Genomic DNA, 16689 nt, shown 5'->3' with positions numbered 1-16689 from the left:
TAAATAAAGAAATATATTCATTCCTTCTGTAGGTGTGCTTGAGGAATAACCCCCTCTACCATGCTGGTGCAGTGGCCTTTTCTGTCAGTGCTGGGATTCCCAAAGTGGGTGTCCTGTTGGAGTCTGTCTGGAACATGAACGACAGTTGCAGGTTCCAGCTACGCTCTCCAGAGAGCCTCAAGAACATGGAGAAGACCACTAAGACCCAGGAAATCAAGTGAGTTTCATTCTATAGAGAAAAACACGGTCAATTTTTGGATCAGAATAGTCTTCCTTGTGTGGGTATGTATGTGTATTATTGTAAGTCCAGAGGTTAAATTCATTCAAATCATCACTCTATATTGCTCTTACCCACAGGACGGAAAGCAAGCCGGAGCTGGTGAAGACTGAGATGGGTCCTCCTCCATCCCCAGCATCTACCTGCAGTGATACCTCTTCCATTGCTAGCAGTGCCTCACTGCCCTACAGTATGTCTGCTCCGTTATTGCTATTTCTTTCTCTTAACCCCAAGCTCTCTCAACAGCACTCAAGTCTTGACTTTCCTCTCTATCTCTCAGGCACAAAACCAATTTCTGCCTCACTCTGTGCTCTCATTAGTCCTTTGACTTTGAAACAGATGGTGCACAGGCTTTCATCAGCACGTTTTTTTTCCCCTGTCTGTTTGCCTGTGAAGCAAGTATGGCCAGCTCACAGTACATACTGTCACACATTTGGTTGCCTTTTTACCTCTCTACCATATGAACCATACGGCAAGCTGTGTTGATAATTAATTTTCCTGAATCCACACAGAAGTTTTCATCACCTGGTCAGCAGTATATTTTAACTTTCCCAACCAGGAGTTTTGAACCATTTGCAATTACTGCATGTACGTAATTATAGAAAGTCTTATTTTTATATTCTTTGATCAAAGGCCTAAAAGTTTACCTAACTACTTGCAGAGCGAAGGCGTTCTACTCCAGCTCCCAAAGAAGAAGAGAAGGTGAATGAGGAACAGTGGCCCCTCAGGGAGGTGGTGTTTGTGGAGGATGTTAAAAATGTCCCTGTGGGAAAGGTGGGTGCATTTGAAATATGGCAATACATGGATCAAAATTTGCAAGTGTAGTTCATATCTTGGAATAATGAGTCTTTTGAACGTCTAAGTTTCTGTTTACTCTCAGAGTATCAGTTGTGTCCATGTTCTTTCTCAGTGGGATTTTATGTTCTGATGTCCAACTTTTGTGACTCAACATTACATTTGTATTTTGTCCCAGGTGCTTAAAGTGGATGGTGCGTATGTTGCTGTGAAGTTTCCAGGGACATCAAGCAGCATGAGCAACCAGAGCACTGCTGCTCCCACTGATTCAGACCCATCATCACTGTTACAGGACTGTAGGCTCCTCAGAATAGATGAATTACAGGTATGGACATAGATTGATATATTGTGTGAACTTTGAATACAGACATGAAGACAGAGTATGTGTGCAGGTGAGAGCATCACATTCATGAACTTTTTGTTTCCTTCAATTTGTTCTGACAGGTGGTCAAAACTGGTGGGACACCTAAAGTTCCTGATTGTTTTCAGCGCACACCTAAAAAGCTCTGTATCCCAGAAAAGGCAGAGATTCTGGCAGTAAATGTTGACTCCAAAGGTGGGTCTTTGTTGATAAAAGATGTATATATGCTTTTGTGATACATTTTTGGTGTGAAAATTAAGATGTATCCCTTTCTCTCTCTCTCTCTTCCAGGAGTCCATGCAGTTCTGAAAACTGGTAACTGGGTAAGGTACTGTATCTTTGACCTGGCCACAGGCAAAGCTGAACAGGAGAATAACTTCCCCACTAGCAACCTGGCCTTCCTGGGGCAGAGTGAGCGCAATGTTGCCATCTTCACTGCAGGACAGGTGAGATAATCTCCCAACTAGGTGACATGTGTTTGCAGTATTGTTCCTGACTTTAGGTAGACAGCCTTTTTATGTACAAATCTTAAATGTTGAAATTGTTTTTCCTTCAGGAATCTCCCATCATCCTCCGAGATGGAAATGGCACAATCTACCCTATGGCCAAGGACTGCATGGGTGGAATACGAGATCCGGATTGGTTGGACCTGCCACCTATTAACAGCCTGGGAATGGGGGTGCACTCTCTGGCCAATCTCCCATCGAACTCCACAATTAAAAAGAAAGCTGCTATTATTATTATGGCTGTTGAGGTAATTTACTCTGTCAAACCGGTGTCTATATGTTTTTACCAATAAAGCCACAGTGAATAATCATATTGAAAGCAGTACTTACTCACCCTCTTTGTGTCTTTCAGAAACAGACACTGATGCAGCATGTCCTGCGTTGTGACTATGAGGCGTGTCGGCAGTACCTGGTGAACCTTGAGCAGGCTTTCCTCTTGGATCAGGGCAGTCAGGCCCTTGGAGCGCTTCTGGATCATCGCTGTGATGGAAATCGCAACATCCTCCATGCTGCTGTCTCTGTCTGCTTCCCTGTCAGTAACAAGGAGACCAAAGAGGAGGAAGGTAAGCTGGTGTTTCAGATGATTGAACAGAATGTCCCTGAGAACCAGGTCTAACACCGACATAATAAGAAATTCTTTCTATACTTAAATTAGATTTGAGAAAGCAGTTCATCTTGATTGCTGGTTACATTCTCTTCCTAATGTCTCTCAATTTTCAGACTTTGCCATCTTTATTTGACAATGAAAAAAATTGAAAAGAAAATCACCTTTCTTTCGACACAACGTGGTTTTTAGTCTGCTCACCTTAGTTAAATTTAGTTGCCTGGCTCCCTGGGAGACTCCTCTTCATGCTAAGTGACTGTGTTTTTTCATTCCAGAAGCTGAAAGGTCTGAGAGAAACACATTTGCAGAACGTCTGTCTGCTGTGGAGGCAATTGCCAATGCCATCTCTGTGGTTTCAAGCAACAGTTCTGGGAACAGGACTGGCTCCTCCAGTAGCAGAGGGTAAATAACTAATTATACTGTTTTGGCGGTGCTTAGAATATATAAGGAGAAATGGTCTGTATAGAAAGTGTTATTTGGAGTACAAGACTCTTTATAGGAAAGGAATTGTTTTGCATCCTACTTTAGTGACCAGCTTCCCCAGCTGTATTATAATGTAAGCATATCTGTTTTTTTTTTTTAACAGTGTTATTATTTATCTTTTATTTTTGTCCTCACCAGGCTTCGTCTGAGGGAGATGATGCGGAGATCTCTAAGAGCAGCAGGCCTCGGCCGTCATGAGTCTGGCCCTTCATCCAGTGACCACCAGGACCCTGTGTCACCACCCATTGCCCCACCAAGTTGGGTCCCTGACCCCCCACCTATGGACCCTGGTCAGTTCCTCTTTACAAGAATGTATAATATTTTCTCTACTTTTGCCAATATTAAGTCTACTACGCTCCAGCAAAACAAACTGTCTTCCCAGTTTGTGTAAGCTCACATTGCAGTTATCAAAGTAGTCATCACCATGTATCCTTGTCTTAATTTGCCATTTGACTTGTAAGCATCAATCCAGAGAGACTGCAATCAAAGCATAAACATCTTTGTCTGCTAGTGACATCAGCTCGCCCAGTTGTGTTGCCTCTTAAGTTATTTTGCCTTAGTTGCCAGTCTGAAGCCTTGCACATCTCTTTTGAAATGTCTTTGTGATCATGAATGTAGTTGTTCTTCTTTTCCTCTGTGAATGAATCTAAAACTTGTTTTTTTTTTTTTAAATTAAATCCACAGATGGTGACATAGATTTCATTCTAGCACCAGCTGTAGGTTCACTCACCACTGCCTCCACTGGGACCAGCCAGGGACCAAGCACCTCTACCATACCAGGTACATGCTACCTTCATCATGGAAACTGTGTCCCAAATCCATACAACTTACGTAATATATTATGCACGACATGCTGTGATTTTCAGTTTATTTTACTAGTTATTGTACAAAACTTTCTACACACAAATTATACAATATGTGTGATGTTGGCTGGCACTAAAACTGCAACTCACTATGCAAAGTCAATTGCTAATTCAGTGCTAATAAAAGGCAAGGCAAGTTTATTCATATACCTTATCATTCAGATTTATAGAAAATTGTGATCATGACAGGAAATCTTTATTATTGTGTGGACAACTTAAACATGCATTGGTCTGGGAAGACAGTTTGAAATTATAACTGGCCACTCATGAAATGGTGTTTATTACATTTGTACTAAGATAATGACACTGTAGAAAGGTAGAGAAAAGGCTGCAAGTTATTTCTCTAAAGGAGTAATCATCATTTCCATTCTGTTACCTTCTTGTACAATTTAGATAATCTCTAATACCACTGTAAATCAGACACTATATGTGTCTATGTCTCTCATCTATATCCATCATGAAATGGACTGTCTTCTCCAAATGAACAGGGCCATCCACTGAGTCATCTGTGGTCGAATCTAAAGACAGGAAGGCCAACGCCCACCTCATCCTAAAGCTGATGTGTGACAGTGTTGTTCTGAGGCCACACCTACGGGAGCTGCTCTCTGCCAAGTATGATTCTTAATTTCTAAATGAAAAAGGTTACTGTACCCAAATTGAATGCCCTTTCTTGTCTATTTAGAATGTCTTTATCTATCAGCTGCTCTATGCCTATCTGCTCCTCTAAAGAGCTTATGTATATTGTTTGCTAGGGATGCCCGTGGAATGACCCCATTCATGCTGGCAGTCAGTGGGCGAGCCTACCCGGCAGCTATCACTGTGCTGGAGGCTGCTCAGAAAATGGCAAAGGGTAAGTTATTAAGCCATCATTCTGCTTTCTGTTGGAAACTGATTTGTCATTTACAGGGACACAGTGCGTGATTATAGACCTGGACTTGAAATCTTTATGTACATATTTTGTAGATGAGAATAGGGAGGGAGAAATAAAAGGAAGTTTGCCTGACCAATCATCCACCATCACTGTGAATGTATTCAGAGAAAACGGCATACTTTTTGTGAATCTGATGTAATTTTAAGTGGTTAGGTAACAGCTGGAACATTGGAGGTTGTCCATGAGTTATGTGAATACTGACCTATTTTTGCTGCCCTGCTTTCAACAGCATTCTGACTTGCATTTCTCAGTATCCATATTTTCCTTTTTGTTCCTCAAATTCAGTGGGCGACCCTGGCATTGCCGAGAAGGAGGATGCAGATTCTGTGTTCATGGAAATGATTTGCCCCTCGGGGACCAACCCAGACGATTCACCCCTCTATGTCCTCTGCTGCAATGACACCTGCAGTTTCACTTGGACTGGAGCTGAGCACATTAACCAGGTCAGCCTGACAGGATGCGTGTACACTGAAATTTAGAGAGCGCTCATCACCATCACCTCGTCATCATCAGCAACTTCCTTCTTTATCTAAGGATGTGAATTTCTTTAAATCATTGTAATGTTTAAAGATGATTCTGCAACTAGTAACCAACTAAGTCAAACAGAGAGACACATAAAAGGATCTCAAATTTTTGGTACTTATTTAATTAGTGGCGCTTTCCAAGGTAGCAGATTTAAATATTACCAGCAGGCATCAAAATAGTGAGAGCCTTCATATTAGACATGCCTGACTAGCTTCTGTAGCTTCACAAAATGCTCATTTTTCACTGCACAAGTGGAATTTGACTGGTTTTGCAGACTGTGTTTGTTAAGATCATAATGTTCAGTTGAAAGGTGGCATGCTTAATCACAATGACTTTGTATTTAGGATATCTTTGAGTGTCGTACCTGTGGTCTGCTCGAGTCCCTCTGCTGCTGCACTGAGTGTGCTAGGGTGTGTCACAAAGGACATGACTGCAAGTAAGTTTGCGTTTTGAGAGTGACCTTTTTTTTATCTTTGTAAAGGTTTCAGTTTTCATTAGATCGCTTTTCATAACTGTTATTTCTCACTAGATCGTATGTATGATCCTAAATCTGCTTCTATTCTTTCCTAGGCTGAAGCGGACATCCCCCACAGCATACTGTGACTGTTGGGAGAAATGCAAGTGTAAAACGCTGATTGCCGGGCAGAAGGCTGCTCGCCTGGATCTGCTGTACAGGTTACTCACAACCACTAACCTGGTCACAACACCAAACAGCAGGTAAGACCTTTGTGTTCTCTGTACTGAATTTTGCTATCTTCCCTTAACATAGAGTAGTTTATTTTCTGTTGTGCTTTATAATTAACATTTAATGGGCATTTTAGGCTTAATCAGCTTAAGTGTATTATGGTGGACCACTACACACAGAAAATATTTTATATTGTGCAATTGAAGAAAAAGTGACTTTTCTAATTGATCTTTGTTTGCATCTGCAGGGGAGAGCATATATTACTGTTCCTGGTGCAGACTGTTGCAAGGCAGAGTGTTGAGCACTGTCAGTACAGACCACCACGTATTAGAGAAGACAGGAACCGCAAGGCTGCTAATGCAGAAGGTCTGTTTAGAATCATGTCGTACATTACGCATCTACAACCATCATTGAAGACTAACAATTTTCAATGTTGTAAACATTCTTTAAGTACTAACTGCAGTGTAGGCTGCACCTCTTAAACATTCCTTCAAAGGCATTTCTTTCCCTTTTCCTCTCTCAGACTCTGATATGCCAGACCATGACCTAGAACCTCCCCGCTTTGCTCAGCTGGCTCTGGAGAGGGTCCTGCAGGACTGGAATGCCCTCAAGTCTATGATCATGTTTGGTTCTCAAGAGAATAAAGACCCGTGAGTATCAGAGCAAAACGGTACTCCCAGCATTACAGTTTGTTACAGCCTTATAATGCTACAGTTAGAAGTATTAGCCAATCACTTCCACACAGTGCAGTTTACAGGTTAGTGTGCTGTGGAAAAAAAATTGTATTGCAAGTTCTGTTTTTTGGTGTGCGTCCTAGGCTTAGTGCCAGCAGCAGAATTGCCCACCTCCTGCCTGAAGAGCAGGTCTACTTGAATCAGCAGAGTGGCACCATTCGCCTTGACTGTTTCACCCACTGCCTCATTGTCAAGTGTGCTCCTGACATCACTGTAAGTCTAATTAGACGTCGTCTTCTCTGATGGCATGCATGAGGGAACAAGATTATTATTTTCGCCCTCTGCTTCTCTTTTTATTACACGCTAAATCTGAATCGTGTTTAATGTAATCTCAATGTCACACAAAACACGAGAGCACCTACATATGTTTTATTTGCTTTTGAGCCACTCTTGCAGTGGGAAGTATTCATCAAATGAGTTTTTTTTATTTTCCTGTATTAGTTCATAGACACCTTACTAGGTACTCTAGTAAAGGAGCTGCAGAACAAATACACTCCTGGCCGGAGAGAGGAGGCAGTCAATGTCACCAGGAGGTTCCTACGCTCTGTAGCCCGGGTGTTCGTGATCCTCAGCGTGGAGATGGCCTCATCCAAGAAGAAAAAGTAAGAACACACAGCATTAATATTTTCAAAGAGAGCTTTACATAAAAACTCTAGGAATGAATTGTAACTTGATTGAACAATGATTAGGGCCAGTTCTACACATTTGAATTTTAACATTTGAATTCATACACATACTGATTTTTCTCAATTTCCCTTATACAGCAACTTCATCCCCCAGCCCATTGGGAAATGTCGGCGAGTTTTCCAAGCTCTGCTACCATACGCTGTGGAGGAGCTGTGTAACGTTGCAGAGTCACTGATTGTTCCGGTGCGAATGGGCATAGCAAGACCTACAGCTCCATTCACTTTGGCCAGTACCAGTATAGATGCTGTTCAGGGCAGTGAAGAGCTCTTCTCTGTTGAGCCACTGCCTCCGAGACCCTCACCAGACCAGTCCAGCAGGTCAGTTAGTTTTGGTATTTATTTTCCTATTTTTGGCATGTTATTTTCACTGTGTAAAAAATATGCTTATATTCTATTGGTGGGTTGGTTAAGGACCCCAAGATAATGTACCAAGGGAAGATATGACTTGAAATTTTTCAAGTTATTGAGCCATTAACTACATGAACTACTTGAAGAGAAAAGAGAAAACAAGACGGTTGATTTTTTTCGTATTCACCAGATAATATCGATAATGACTTCTTGTGGTGTGTTTTTTCCCCAGTTCCAGCCAGACAGCTGCCTCTTATATCATCAGGAACCCCCAGCCTCGGCGCAGCAGCCAGTCTCAGCCTGTCAGAGGAAGAGACGAGGAGCAGGATGACATCGTATCAGCAGATGTGGAAGAGGTGGGGAGCCTCATTATAAAATCATTAAGGCCATAATGAACTTTACATGCAAGTGAATCCATGTATTTTGGTGCCTAGTTTCAAAGAATGCATAATGCTACCTTGAGCCCACACCCTGGTTTCCTCTTCCTGACATTTAGATGATTTAAATATATATAAATTGGTATACTCTTATTTCTGTAAAATGTTAGGCCAGAATAAGACAAGCGCTGTCTACGATTTCTCTGTAAGGATCTGTTGTTTTTCTCTCTCAGGTTGAAGTTGTAGAGGGAGTAGCAGGTGAAGAAGACCATCATGATGACCAAGAGGAACAGGGAGAGGAAAATGCAGAGGCAGAAGGGCAGCATGATGAGCACGATGAGGATGGTGAGACACATGCATACTATTTATATATTTTTACAGTAATGTTGGAGAATTAATGACACTGAGGTTGTTAACAAAGTTTTGTGAATAATTACATGATTCTGAGACTTTTACCCAACAATGAGTGAAGCATCTGTTTGTTTCTGTTTCTGCTTATAGGAAGTGACATGGAGCTGGACTTGCTGGCTGCAGCTGAAACGGAGAGTGACAGTGAAAGTAACCACAGCAATCAGGATAATGCTAGTGGCCGCAGGAGCGTCGTCACAGCAGCCACCGCTGGCTCTGAAGCAGGTTGGTCAACAGCTGTTTTTAATCTTTGAGTTTGGATTTATTTGAGATTGAGATTTCTTTTAAATGCCCTTACTTCATGAAACATTCACCTCAATTTTTAAGTACTGTTGTTTTTTTATTTTTTGTGGAAATGCGGTCACCTATCACTGAATTCCTTTCTATTTTGTAAGGCTGCTTACTAAATAGACATTGCATTTCTGTCTTGCTGCACTGTTGTGTATTTTTTTTTTTCTACCTTGAATTCCAGACTAATTCAGTCCTCACAAAGTCATTAGTGCTTGAGAGTCAGCATTTTGGATTGTGGGGATTTATGTTTGGAGAGCTAATGATACAGTAGACAAAATGGTCCCTGGCTGAATACCCCATGTATTTCATTTGCAGGCAGTAGGGTGTCCTTGGCATTTCCTATTTTTGGTATGAGCTCCTCTTTACTTCAATGCATATACAGATGTCAGGACAAGAGTGAATTTGCAAAGTGCATACACAGTATCCTGCTGAGAGTTCCTTCAGTTCGTCCCTTTCTCACATTTCACTTTTACTGTGTCATTGTGTCATTTTTAACTAATACTGTCCCTCATCACAAGTGTAGTCTTGTTGTTCTTTCACCCAAATAACATACTAATCAATCCGTAGCTTTTTAAATGGTGTGGTGTTTTTTCTCCTTGGTCATCTAAAATGTCTTTTTCTTACTAATGATGTTGGTGTTTCATTTCCACTTAGGATATTCAGTACAACTGAGACAGTGCTGTATTCCAATTATTCAAAAAATGCTGATTTAAAAAAGAAGTCATGTTATTTATTTCAACTTAATCAACTGAGAGTGCAGCTGTTTTGCATTACAGCCTCAGTGTCATATTAGTGCTGATTGGCCTTGTAGTGGTGTGACTCACTAACACGCACTCCTGCTTGGATAAATCTGATGTGAAAGACAAAAGAAGGGGAGAAGAAATGAATACAAAAACCATTAAACTTGTCTCTATCTTTTTTTTTCCTCATCCCTTATTGTCCTCCTCCTCTCTGAAGGTGCCAGCAGTGTCCCTGCCTTCTTTTCAGAGGACGACTCCCAGTCTAATGACTCCAGTGACTCCGACAGCAGCAGCAGTCAGAGCGATGATGTTGACCAGGAGACGTTCCTTTTAGACGAGCCCCTGGAAAGGACGACCAGCGCCTCCCATGCCAACAGTGCAGCCCAGGCTCCTCGCTCCATGCAGTGGGCAGTTAGAAACACCCCCAGCCAGAGGGCCACAGGAAGTGCTCCCACCAGCTCCTCGACACCAGCTGGTCAGTGGCGCTCTGTCAGCTTGTTGCTAAAATGTGTTTGTGGATCCACATGTATGTATATAATTCTACCTGTTATAATCTTTTTCACAGCAAGCTCCACAGGCCTGATATATATTGACCCTACAAACCTGCGTCGCTCCAGCGCTATCAGTTCCAGTGCTGCGGCTGCGGCAGCAGCTCTGGAAGCCAGCAACTCCAGCAGCTATCTGACATCTGCCAGCAGCCTGGCCAGGGCCTACAGCATTGTCATCAGACAGATCTCAGACCTCATGAGTCTGATTCCCAAGTACAACCATCTAGTCTACTCACAGTACCCTGCTGCTGTTAAGCTCACTTACCAGGATGCAGTCAACTTGCAGGTAAGATACACTGTTATAATGTGGTGATCAAATTAGACTCTAGTCCCCCTCTAAGGCGCCAAGATACTGGTCTCTGAATGGATATATAGTATTTTCATTATTTTTCTCTCAAGACTTTTTGCCCACATTGCATATGTTAAGAAAAAACACAACCATCATGGTACGATGGTAAAATATATGTCATGTGTTGAACCAGAACTATGTTGAAGAAAAGCTGATTCCCACATGGAACTGGATGGTGTCCATCATGGATTCTACAGAAGCTCAGTTGCGATATGGCTCAGCCCTGTCATCTGCTGGAGACCCGGGCCACCCCAGTCACCCGCTTCACGCCTCTCAGCACTCTGCTCGGAGGGAGCGCATGACGGCACGTGAGGAGGCCAGCCTCCGCACTCTGGAAGGACGCAGGTAAAAAAAAACAAAAAAAAAAACAAGTTTTGTAATTCTTCTACTACAAAATTATTGGTCAACTGGTAACTGTTTGGTGATTAGTGATGGGAGAGCATGTTTAGTCTTGACATACATAAAATCAATCAACAAGAAGACCCGAGACAGCCATATACGGGGAAGGCTATTAAACTTCGCAGTTGCTATTTCCATGAGTCCAACTGTGCATGTGCATAAAATTCTGTGGTCCACACTGTATCAAAGTGGTTCTCACTTCTTTTGTCTGTGTTTTGTATTTGTTTCAGGAGAGCAGCTACCCTGCTGACAGCTCGTCAGGGCATGATGTCGGCACGGGGCGACTTCCTGAACTACGCCTTATCACTGATGCGCTCCCACAATGATGAGCACTCTGATGTGCTTCCTGTGCTGGATGTGTGCTCACTGAAACATGTAGCATATGTTTTCCAGGCTCTTATCTACTGGATTAAGGCCATGAACCAGCAGACCACTTTGGATACCCCACAGATGGACAGAAAGAGGTAGATATACTCTCTGTATTAAAAAAAATGTGAAATTACTTTAACAGCAGTTAAATTTAATTTGGTCACAGCTACAAAGCGAAAAAGATACCAAGATGCCTGAAATGTTTTTAGCCATATAATCAAGAAATGACAGTTGCAATCTATGCTTCTAGACAACTGTCTGCATGAAACTGCATATGATAACCAACAGGGAACAAAAAAAAACGGTTTCAGATTATTTTGTGTGTCTTGCTTGACTTGACAGCAAGAATGATTGGTGTTAGAGAATTTGAATAACCATGGTTTTAAATTAAATACTTGTTGTAATTTAAATATTTTTTAACAATGTTTGTAATCCACTTTAACTTCAATTTGTAGGAATCGCGAAATTTTGGAACTTGGTTTGGACAATGAGGATTCTGAACATGAGAACGATGAGGACACCAATCAGAGTAAGCTAAATAACTCGTTTAGAATAAAAGTCGAATATGAAATAAGTGTTTTATTTCCTTCTTGTACGTTGTATGGGTCTGACAGTGTGTGTAGTGTATGTTTGTATGTAAATGAAGTATCAAAGAATCTTTTGTTGTGTGCTGACAATTGTTTGTTTCACCTCAGGTTCAACTCTGCAGGACAAGGATGAGGACCCAGTTCCAGCAGAAACGGGTCAGAACCACCCTTTCTTCCGGCGCTCTGACTCCATGACCTTCCTGGGTTGCATTCCACCTAACCCCTTCGATGTCCCCCTGGCTGAGGCCATTCCACTGGCAGACCAGCCCCACCTCCTGCAGGTAACAGCTGCTGCTCAGTCAGTTTGTGTGACTGTCTGGGTTCTTATGACACAATGAAGTTGCAAGGGTTATAGGTGCATAGTCCATGACCCACATAAATGTAACAGCATACGAGTATGCCACAAAATGCCTTACAGTGACATTGCTGGTAACTACTGTTAACTGTGGAACTCCTGAAGGTGCAAGTCAGCTTCCTGAAATTTCTGTCATGTCAAAAATTCAGCTGATGTCTGATTGTCCTTCAAGCTGTTAATGACAGCCTGTTGTGGAGAGCCTGTGCAAACACTTTTGAGTGAACATGCAGTCAAATGCTAGACTAGCTTAACTGTTACCATAATATAACATAATGGCCAAGCTCTGTCATTGGCTTTGACTGAATTTAGTTTCTTCTCTTGCAGCCTAATGCCAGGAAGGAGGATCTGTTTGGTCGTCCCTCTCAGGGTTTGTACTCCTCCTCCTACATGGCAACCAAAGGCCTGGCTGAGGCAAGCATGGACAGGAACTGCCTGGAGGTAAACATGGGCTCCTCTCTACCCTCCCCCTCTCAGGTATACCACCCCTCTCTTCACTGGACAAACACGCTGCCAGCTTTGTTCTAATATCCATGCATAACAAACACCATTGAAATGCTGAAGTAACTTCCCTTTTGAGTAGAAATCTGTAAAAACTATCCATGATTCATTAGTTCCTTATTATTTCCAATGGTATTTGAGAACAGTGGAAATAATAGGCAGCAGGAAATAATGGATATTTTGGATAGTCTTTTTGCTGTCACTGAAATTTAAGTGTGGATATTGGAACACAGTCTGTGTTCTGGCTCATTTCCATATTTCCATTCTTTCATCATCACACTGTCATTATCTCATCATCAGTTTACATGACTAAATAACCACTCTGAACCCCACTAAAACAGATCCTGCCCACCAAGATGTCTTACTCAGCCAACCTTAAGAATGTGATGAGTATGGAAACTGGCCAGAGGAGCACTGGGAACCAGTCACTTGCAGAGCAGGAGCTGGAGGCTTCAAAACCAGGCCCTTCACCCCATGACCTCGCTGCCCAGCTGAAGAGCAGCCTTCTTGCCGAGATTGGCCTCACTGAGAGCGATGGACCACCTCTGCCATCATTCAGGTATCAAACTAGTCTGTGCTCTAATGTTGGTATAGTTAATGCAACCGCTGGAAATATTCCTCAGCAATAAAATGCCATCTGTTTCACTGAAAATGTCAATTTATACAAACAGTGTGTTGAAAGAAATTCTAGGCATCAGTTCATTCTACATCCTATACAAATGGTAACACTGGGCAGAAATGACAACTGTTAACATTGTATTAGAGACGGAATGATGTCTTGACCTACTATAATTTTGTTTTCATATTCTACTGAAATGCAATAACTGCATCAAATGTTGTTCCCCTTTTGTTTTGTCTTTCCAGACCTCACTGTAGTTTCATGGGGATGATGATTTCACATGACATGCTACTAGGTCGCTGGCGTCTGTCACTGGAGCTCTTTGGTCGTGTCTTCATGGAGGATGTTGGAGCTGAACCTGGATCGGTACACTTTATCTAAATAAGCATTTAATATGATTAAGCAGTGATTGATCCTACATTTCCTACTTTTTTTGCTTAAGAGTAGATAAATAGATACTTGCTAACAATCAGCTGAAGGATTGTATACAGCTGCAGTCCTGACTACTTACTGTCATTTTTCTATTCAGTATTTAAAATATGTTGACGTGGATAATGATTGTTTTTGTGGTTGCTCATCCCAGATCCTCACAGAGTTGGGTGGATTTGAAGTAAAGGAATCCAAGTTCCGTCGGGAGATGGAGAAGCTGAGGAATCTGCAGTCCCGTGACCTGGCCCTGGAGGTGGATCGGGATCGAGACCAGCTAATACAGCAGACCATGCGTCAGCTAAACACGCACTTTGGCAGGCGTTGCACAACCACCCCCATGGCCGTGCATCGAGTGAAGGTTACCTTTAAAGATGAGCCGGGCGAAGGCAGCGGCGTGGCCCGCAGCTTCTACACAGCCATCGCCCTGGCCCTCCTCTCCAACGATAAGCTGCCCAACCTGGACTGTGTTCAGAGTGTCAGCAAGGGCATGCAGGCCAGCAGTACGTGTCATCACGATTACAATTCAAGTATGACAATACATAGAAACTACACTGTATTAATGAACCTGTTTTCATTGTTACATTCAGTAGTACTTTTTTGATGCTTTGATCCATTATGCCATATGTTAAGAGATTATTTTCACATAGAAAAAATCATATTCAAAGGCAAGCTTGTTTTTCTTCGATGTGTGTGTATTTGTCTGTAGATCTAATGCAGCGCTTGAGAAACAGAGATCGGGAAAGAGAGAGGAGAAGTGGAGGGCTTCGAGCAGGATCTCGGAGAGATCGAGACAGGTTAACTCTGGTTTAACACATATATACCCCTTTTACAATAAACAGAAGAGTAGGCGTTGTGTGAGTCTGAAACAAACCTGTGTGTTTATATTCTGCAGAGACTCGAGGAGGCAGCTGTCCATAGATACCAGGCCTTTCAGGCCTTCATCAGAGGGAAACCCCAGCGATGAGCCCGACCCCCTGCCTGCACACAGACAAGCCCTGGGTGAAAGGCTCTACCCACGTGTTCATGCAATGCAACCGGTAATAAATCATCTGCAATAAATCATTTGTATCCATTTCAGAACAGGTCAATAGATCTTGACTACCACCACTTGCATGAAATTGTCATTACCTATTCAAAAGGCAAGATTAGGAAACCATTTGATTTTAGAGAGCACAGTACCTGTACGTCATTGTCACCAAGCACCATCAATTTTCAAATGAGTTGTAACATACTTTGACTACTACTGTTTTACTATATGTATGGCTACCAGTCTGCTTAACTGGAGAAATTGATGGTTTCCATCACTGTACTTAACCCAGCTGTGTGTTTGTCTCCTCAGGCGTTTGCCAGTAAAATCACAGGCATGTTGCTGGAGCTGTCCCCTGCACAACTGCTGCTGTTGCTGGCTAGTGAGGATTCTCTCCGGGCCAGGGTAGAGGAGGCCATGGAGCTTCTCATCGCACATGGAAGGTATTGAAAACTGATCAGACGTGCAGATATAGATGCTTAACAAAGTGTCAACTCTGCTCACTATAATAACACATATGGTCCTACTCTCAGGTGTTGTCTGAGTAAACTGTAAAGGACATCAAAATGAAATTGTCCTGAACTAAATCTAAGCTCTGTCCCCCCCCTAGGGAAAATGGTGCTGACAGCATATTGGACCTGGGTCTCCTGGAGGCTCCAGAGAAAGCACAAGTAAACTCAACATTTCTTTTTGCACCTTATACTATCATAACATGTAGTTAATCATGTGATTGTGGGATGGCACATTAAGCAATACTTCTCTTGTTCAGACTGATCAGTCTTTGCACAATTGACAGTCTTTCCTCCTTGCTCCTTGTGTGGTTGTAGCAGCAGGAGAACCGTAAGCGTCATGGCTCAACACGCAGTGTGGTCGACATGGAGCTGGACGACCCAGATGACGGTGACGACAACGCTCCTCTCTTCTACCAACCTGGCAAACGAGGCTTCTACTCTCCTCGACCTGGCAAGAATACAGAGGCCAGACTGAACTGCTTCCGTAACATTGGCAGGTAATGAATTGTCTTCCTTTTTAGTCACACATGAAGAGAATTGTGTATAGCGTTTGATTCGTCAAACATAAATACGATTTTACCAAAATCCTTAGAAAAGGACAGAGATTGGGTCGCATCTTAAGGAAAGTAGGAAACAGTAAATGAAATGTATTTCCCCCACAGGATACTGGGGTTATGTCTGCTTCAGAATGAACTCTGTCCAATCACATTGAACAGACATGTCATCAAAGTGCTGCTTGGGAGGAAGGTAAGAGAAAATGCAGTTTTTGATATATTTTTGCATCCACATTAAGGCCTTATTACATGATTATGGTGTTTTTCAGAATTGACTTGCTACATCTCATCTCGCTTCTGTTACTGCAGGTGAATTGGCATGATTTTGCCTTCTTTGACCCGGTCATGTATGAAAGCCTGCGGCAGCTGATCCGCCATTCTCAGGCTGGTGAAGCAGATGCAGTGTTTGCTGCGATGGACCTGGCCTTCGCCATTGACCTCTGTAAAGAGGAGGGAGCTGGACAGGTAAAGGACTACATTGTCATTGTGTCAAAGAATGTACATTTAAATACAAAAATACTTAATTTGTGTTATGTCTAAAAACAGGTTAAAAGTATGATTTTAAATGATGATTTATCCTTGGTCTAGATGGTACAAGGAACATTTTTCACTGGAAATTTGTGAATTGAAATATGAGATTGATGAGGATTTTTTTAGTACAGTACTATTGTTGGTTGGAGCACAGTAACGATTCAGGCTCCAAGTATTAGTAATCTGCCAAGAAAATCAACCACTGTGTTTGGCCTGCTTTCTGTTTGTTATAATTATTTGCATCATAGTTTGAGCATTCGAATTTTGTAACTGAAATTAAAATACTGTCAATATTATA

The 16689-nt window shown here is 42.2% G+C and overlaps 1 protein-coding gene across 9 annotated transcripts in view; it reads left to right on the top strand.

Annotated features, from left to right (window-relative positions):
* ubr5 (ubiquitin protein ligase E3 component n-recognin 5) overlaps positions 1-16689 on the top strand; it is a 29706-nt gene that overhangs the window by 10580 nt on the left and 2437 nt on the right. For 2 of the 9 annotated variants that reach the window (XM_037073964.1, XM_037073966.1), the window contains exons 14-55: positions 33-217; positions 358-467; positions 939-1051; positions 1251-1397; positions 1517-1628; positions 1725-1879; positions 1990-2187; positions 2292-2502; positions 2819-2945; positions 3165-3316; positions 3711-3806; positions 4378-4501; positions 4642-4739; positions 5106-5263; positions 5690-5781; positions 5916-6062; positions 6278-6396; positions 6554-6680; positions 6848-6977; positions 7206-7366; positions 7529-7768; positions 8031-8154; positions 8409-8520; positions 8677-8808; positions 9190-9222; positions 9832-10089; positions 10180-10448; positions 10645-10856; positions 11141-11374; positions 11735-11808; positions 11975-12147; positions 12546-12695; positions 13061-13278; positions 13584-13704; positions 13922-14294; positions 14474-14561; positions 14660-14804; positions 15107-15237; positions 15405-15465; positions 15622-15803; positions 15969-16053; positions 16170-16325. In XM_037073964.1, coding sequence (XP_036929859.1) covers positions 33-217; positions 358-467; positions 939-1051; positions 1251-1397; positions 1517-1628; positions 1725-1879; positions 1990-2187; positions 2292-2502; positions 2819-2945; positions 3165-3316; positions 3711-3806; positions 4378-4501; positions 4642-4739; positions 5106-5263; positions 5690-5781; positions 5916-6062; positions 6278-6396; positions 6554-6680; positions 6848-6977; positions 7206-7366; positions 7529-7768; positions 8031-8154; positions 8409-8520; positions 8677-8808; positions 9190-9222; positions 9832-10089; positions 10180-10448; positions 10645-10856; positions 11141-11374; positions 11735-11808; positions 11975-12147; positions 12546-12695; positions 13061-13278; positions 13584-13704; positions 13922-14294; positions 14474-14561; positions 14660-14804; positions 15107-15237; positions 15405-15465; positions 15622-15803; positions 15969-16053; positions 16170-16325 — 6333 coding nt within the window. The remainder of the gene's footprint in view (positions 1-32; positions 218-357; positions 468-938; positions 1052-1250; positions 1398-1516; positions 1629-1724; positions 1880-1989; positions 2188-2291; positions 2503-2818; positions 2946-3164; positions 3317-3710; positions 3807-4377; positions 4502-4641; positions 4740-5105; positions 5264-5689; positions 5782-5915; positions 6063-6277; positions 6397-6553; positions 6681-6847; positions 6978-7205; positions 7367-7528; positions 7769-8030; positions 8155-8408; positions 8521-8676; positions 8809-9189; positions 9223-9831; positions 10090-10179; positions 10449-10644; positions 10857-11140; positions 11375-11734; positions 11809-11974; positions 12148-12545; positions 12696-13060; positions 13279-13583; positions 13705-13921; positions 14295-14473; positions 14562-14659; positions 14805-15106; positions 15238-15404; positions 15466-15621; positions 15804-15968; positions 16054-16169; positions 16326-16689) is intronic. The other 7 variants (XM_037073970.1, XM_037073965.1, XM_037073967.1 and 4 more) reach the window with 7 other exon arrangements.

The sequence above is a fragment of the Acanthopagrus latus genome, chromosome 17 (assembly GCF_904848185.1).
Source record: "Acanthopagrus latus isolate v.2019 chromosome 17, fAcaLat1.1, whole genome shotgun sequence".
Taxonomy (NCBI): domain Eukaryota; kingdom Metazoa; phylum Chordata; class Actinopteri; order Spariformes; family Sparidae; genus Acanthopagrus; species Acanthopagrus latus.
The sequence above is the reverse complement of the archived record's forward strand: the minus strand, read 5'-3'. Positions and strand labels throughout refer to the sequence as shown.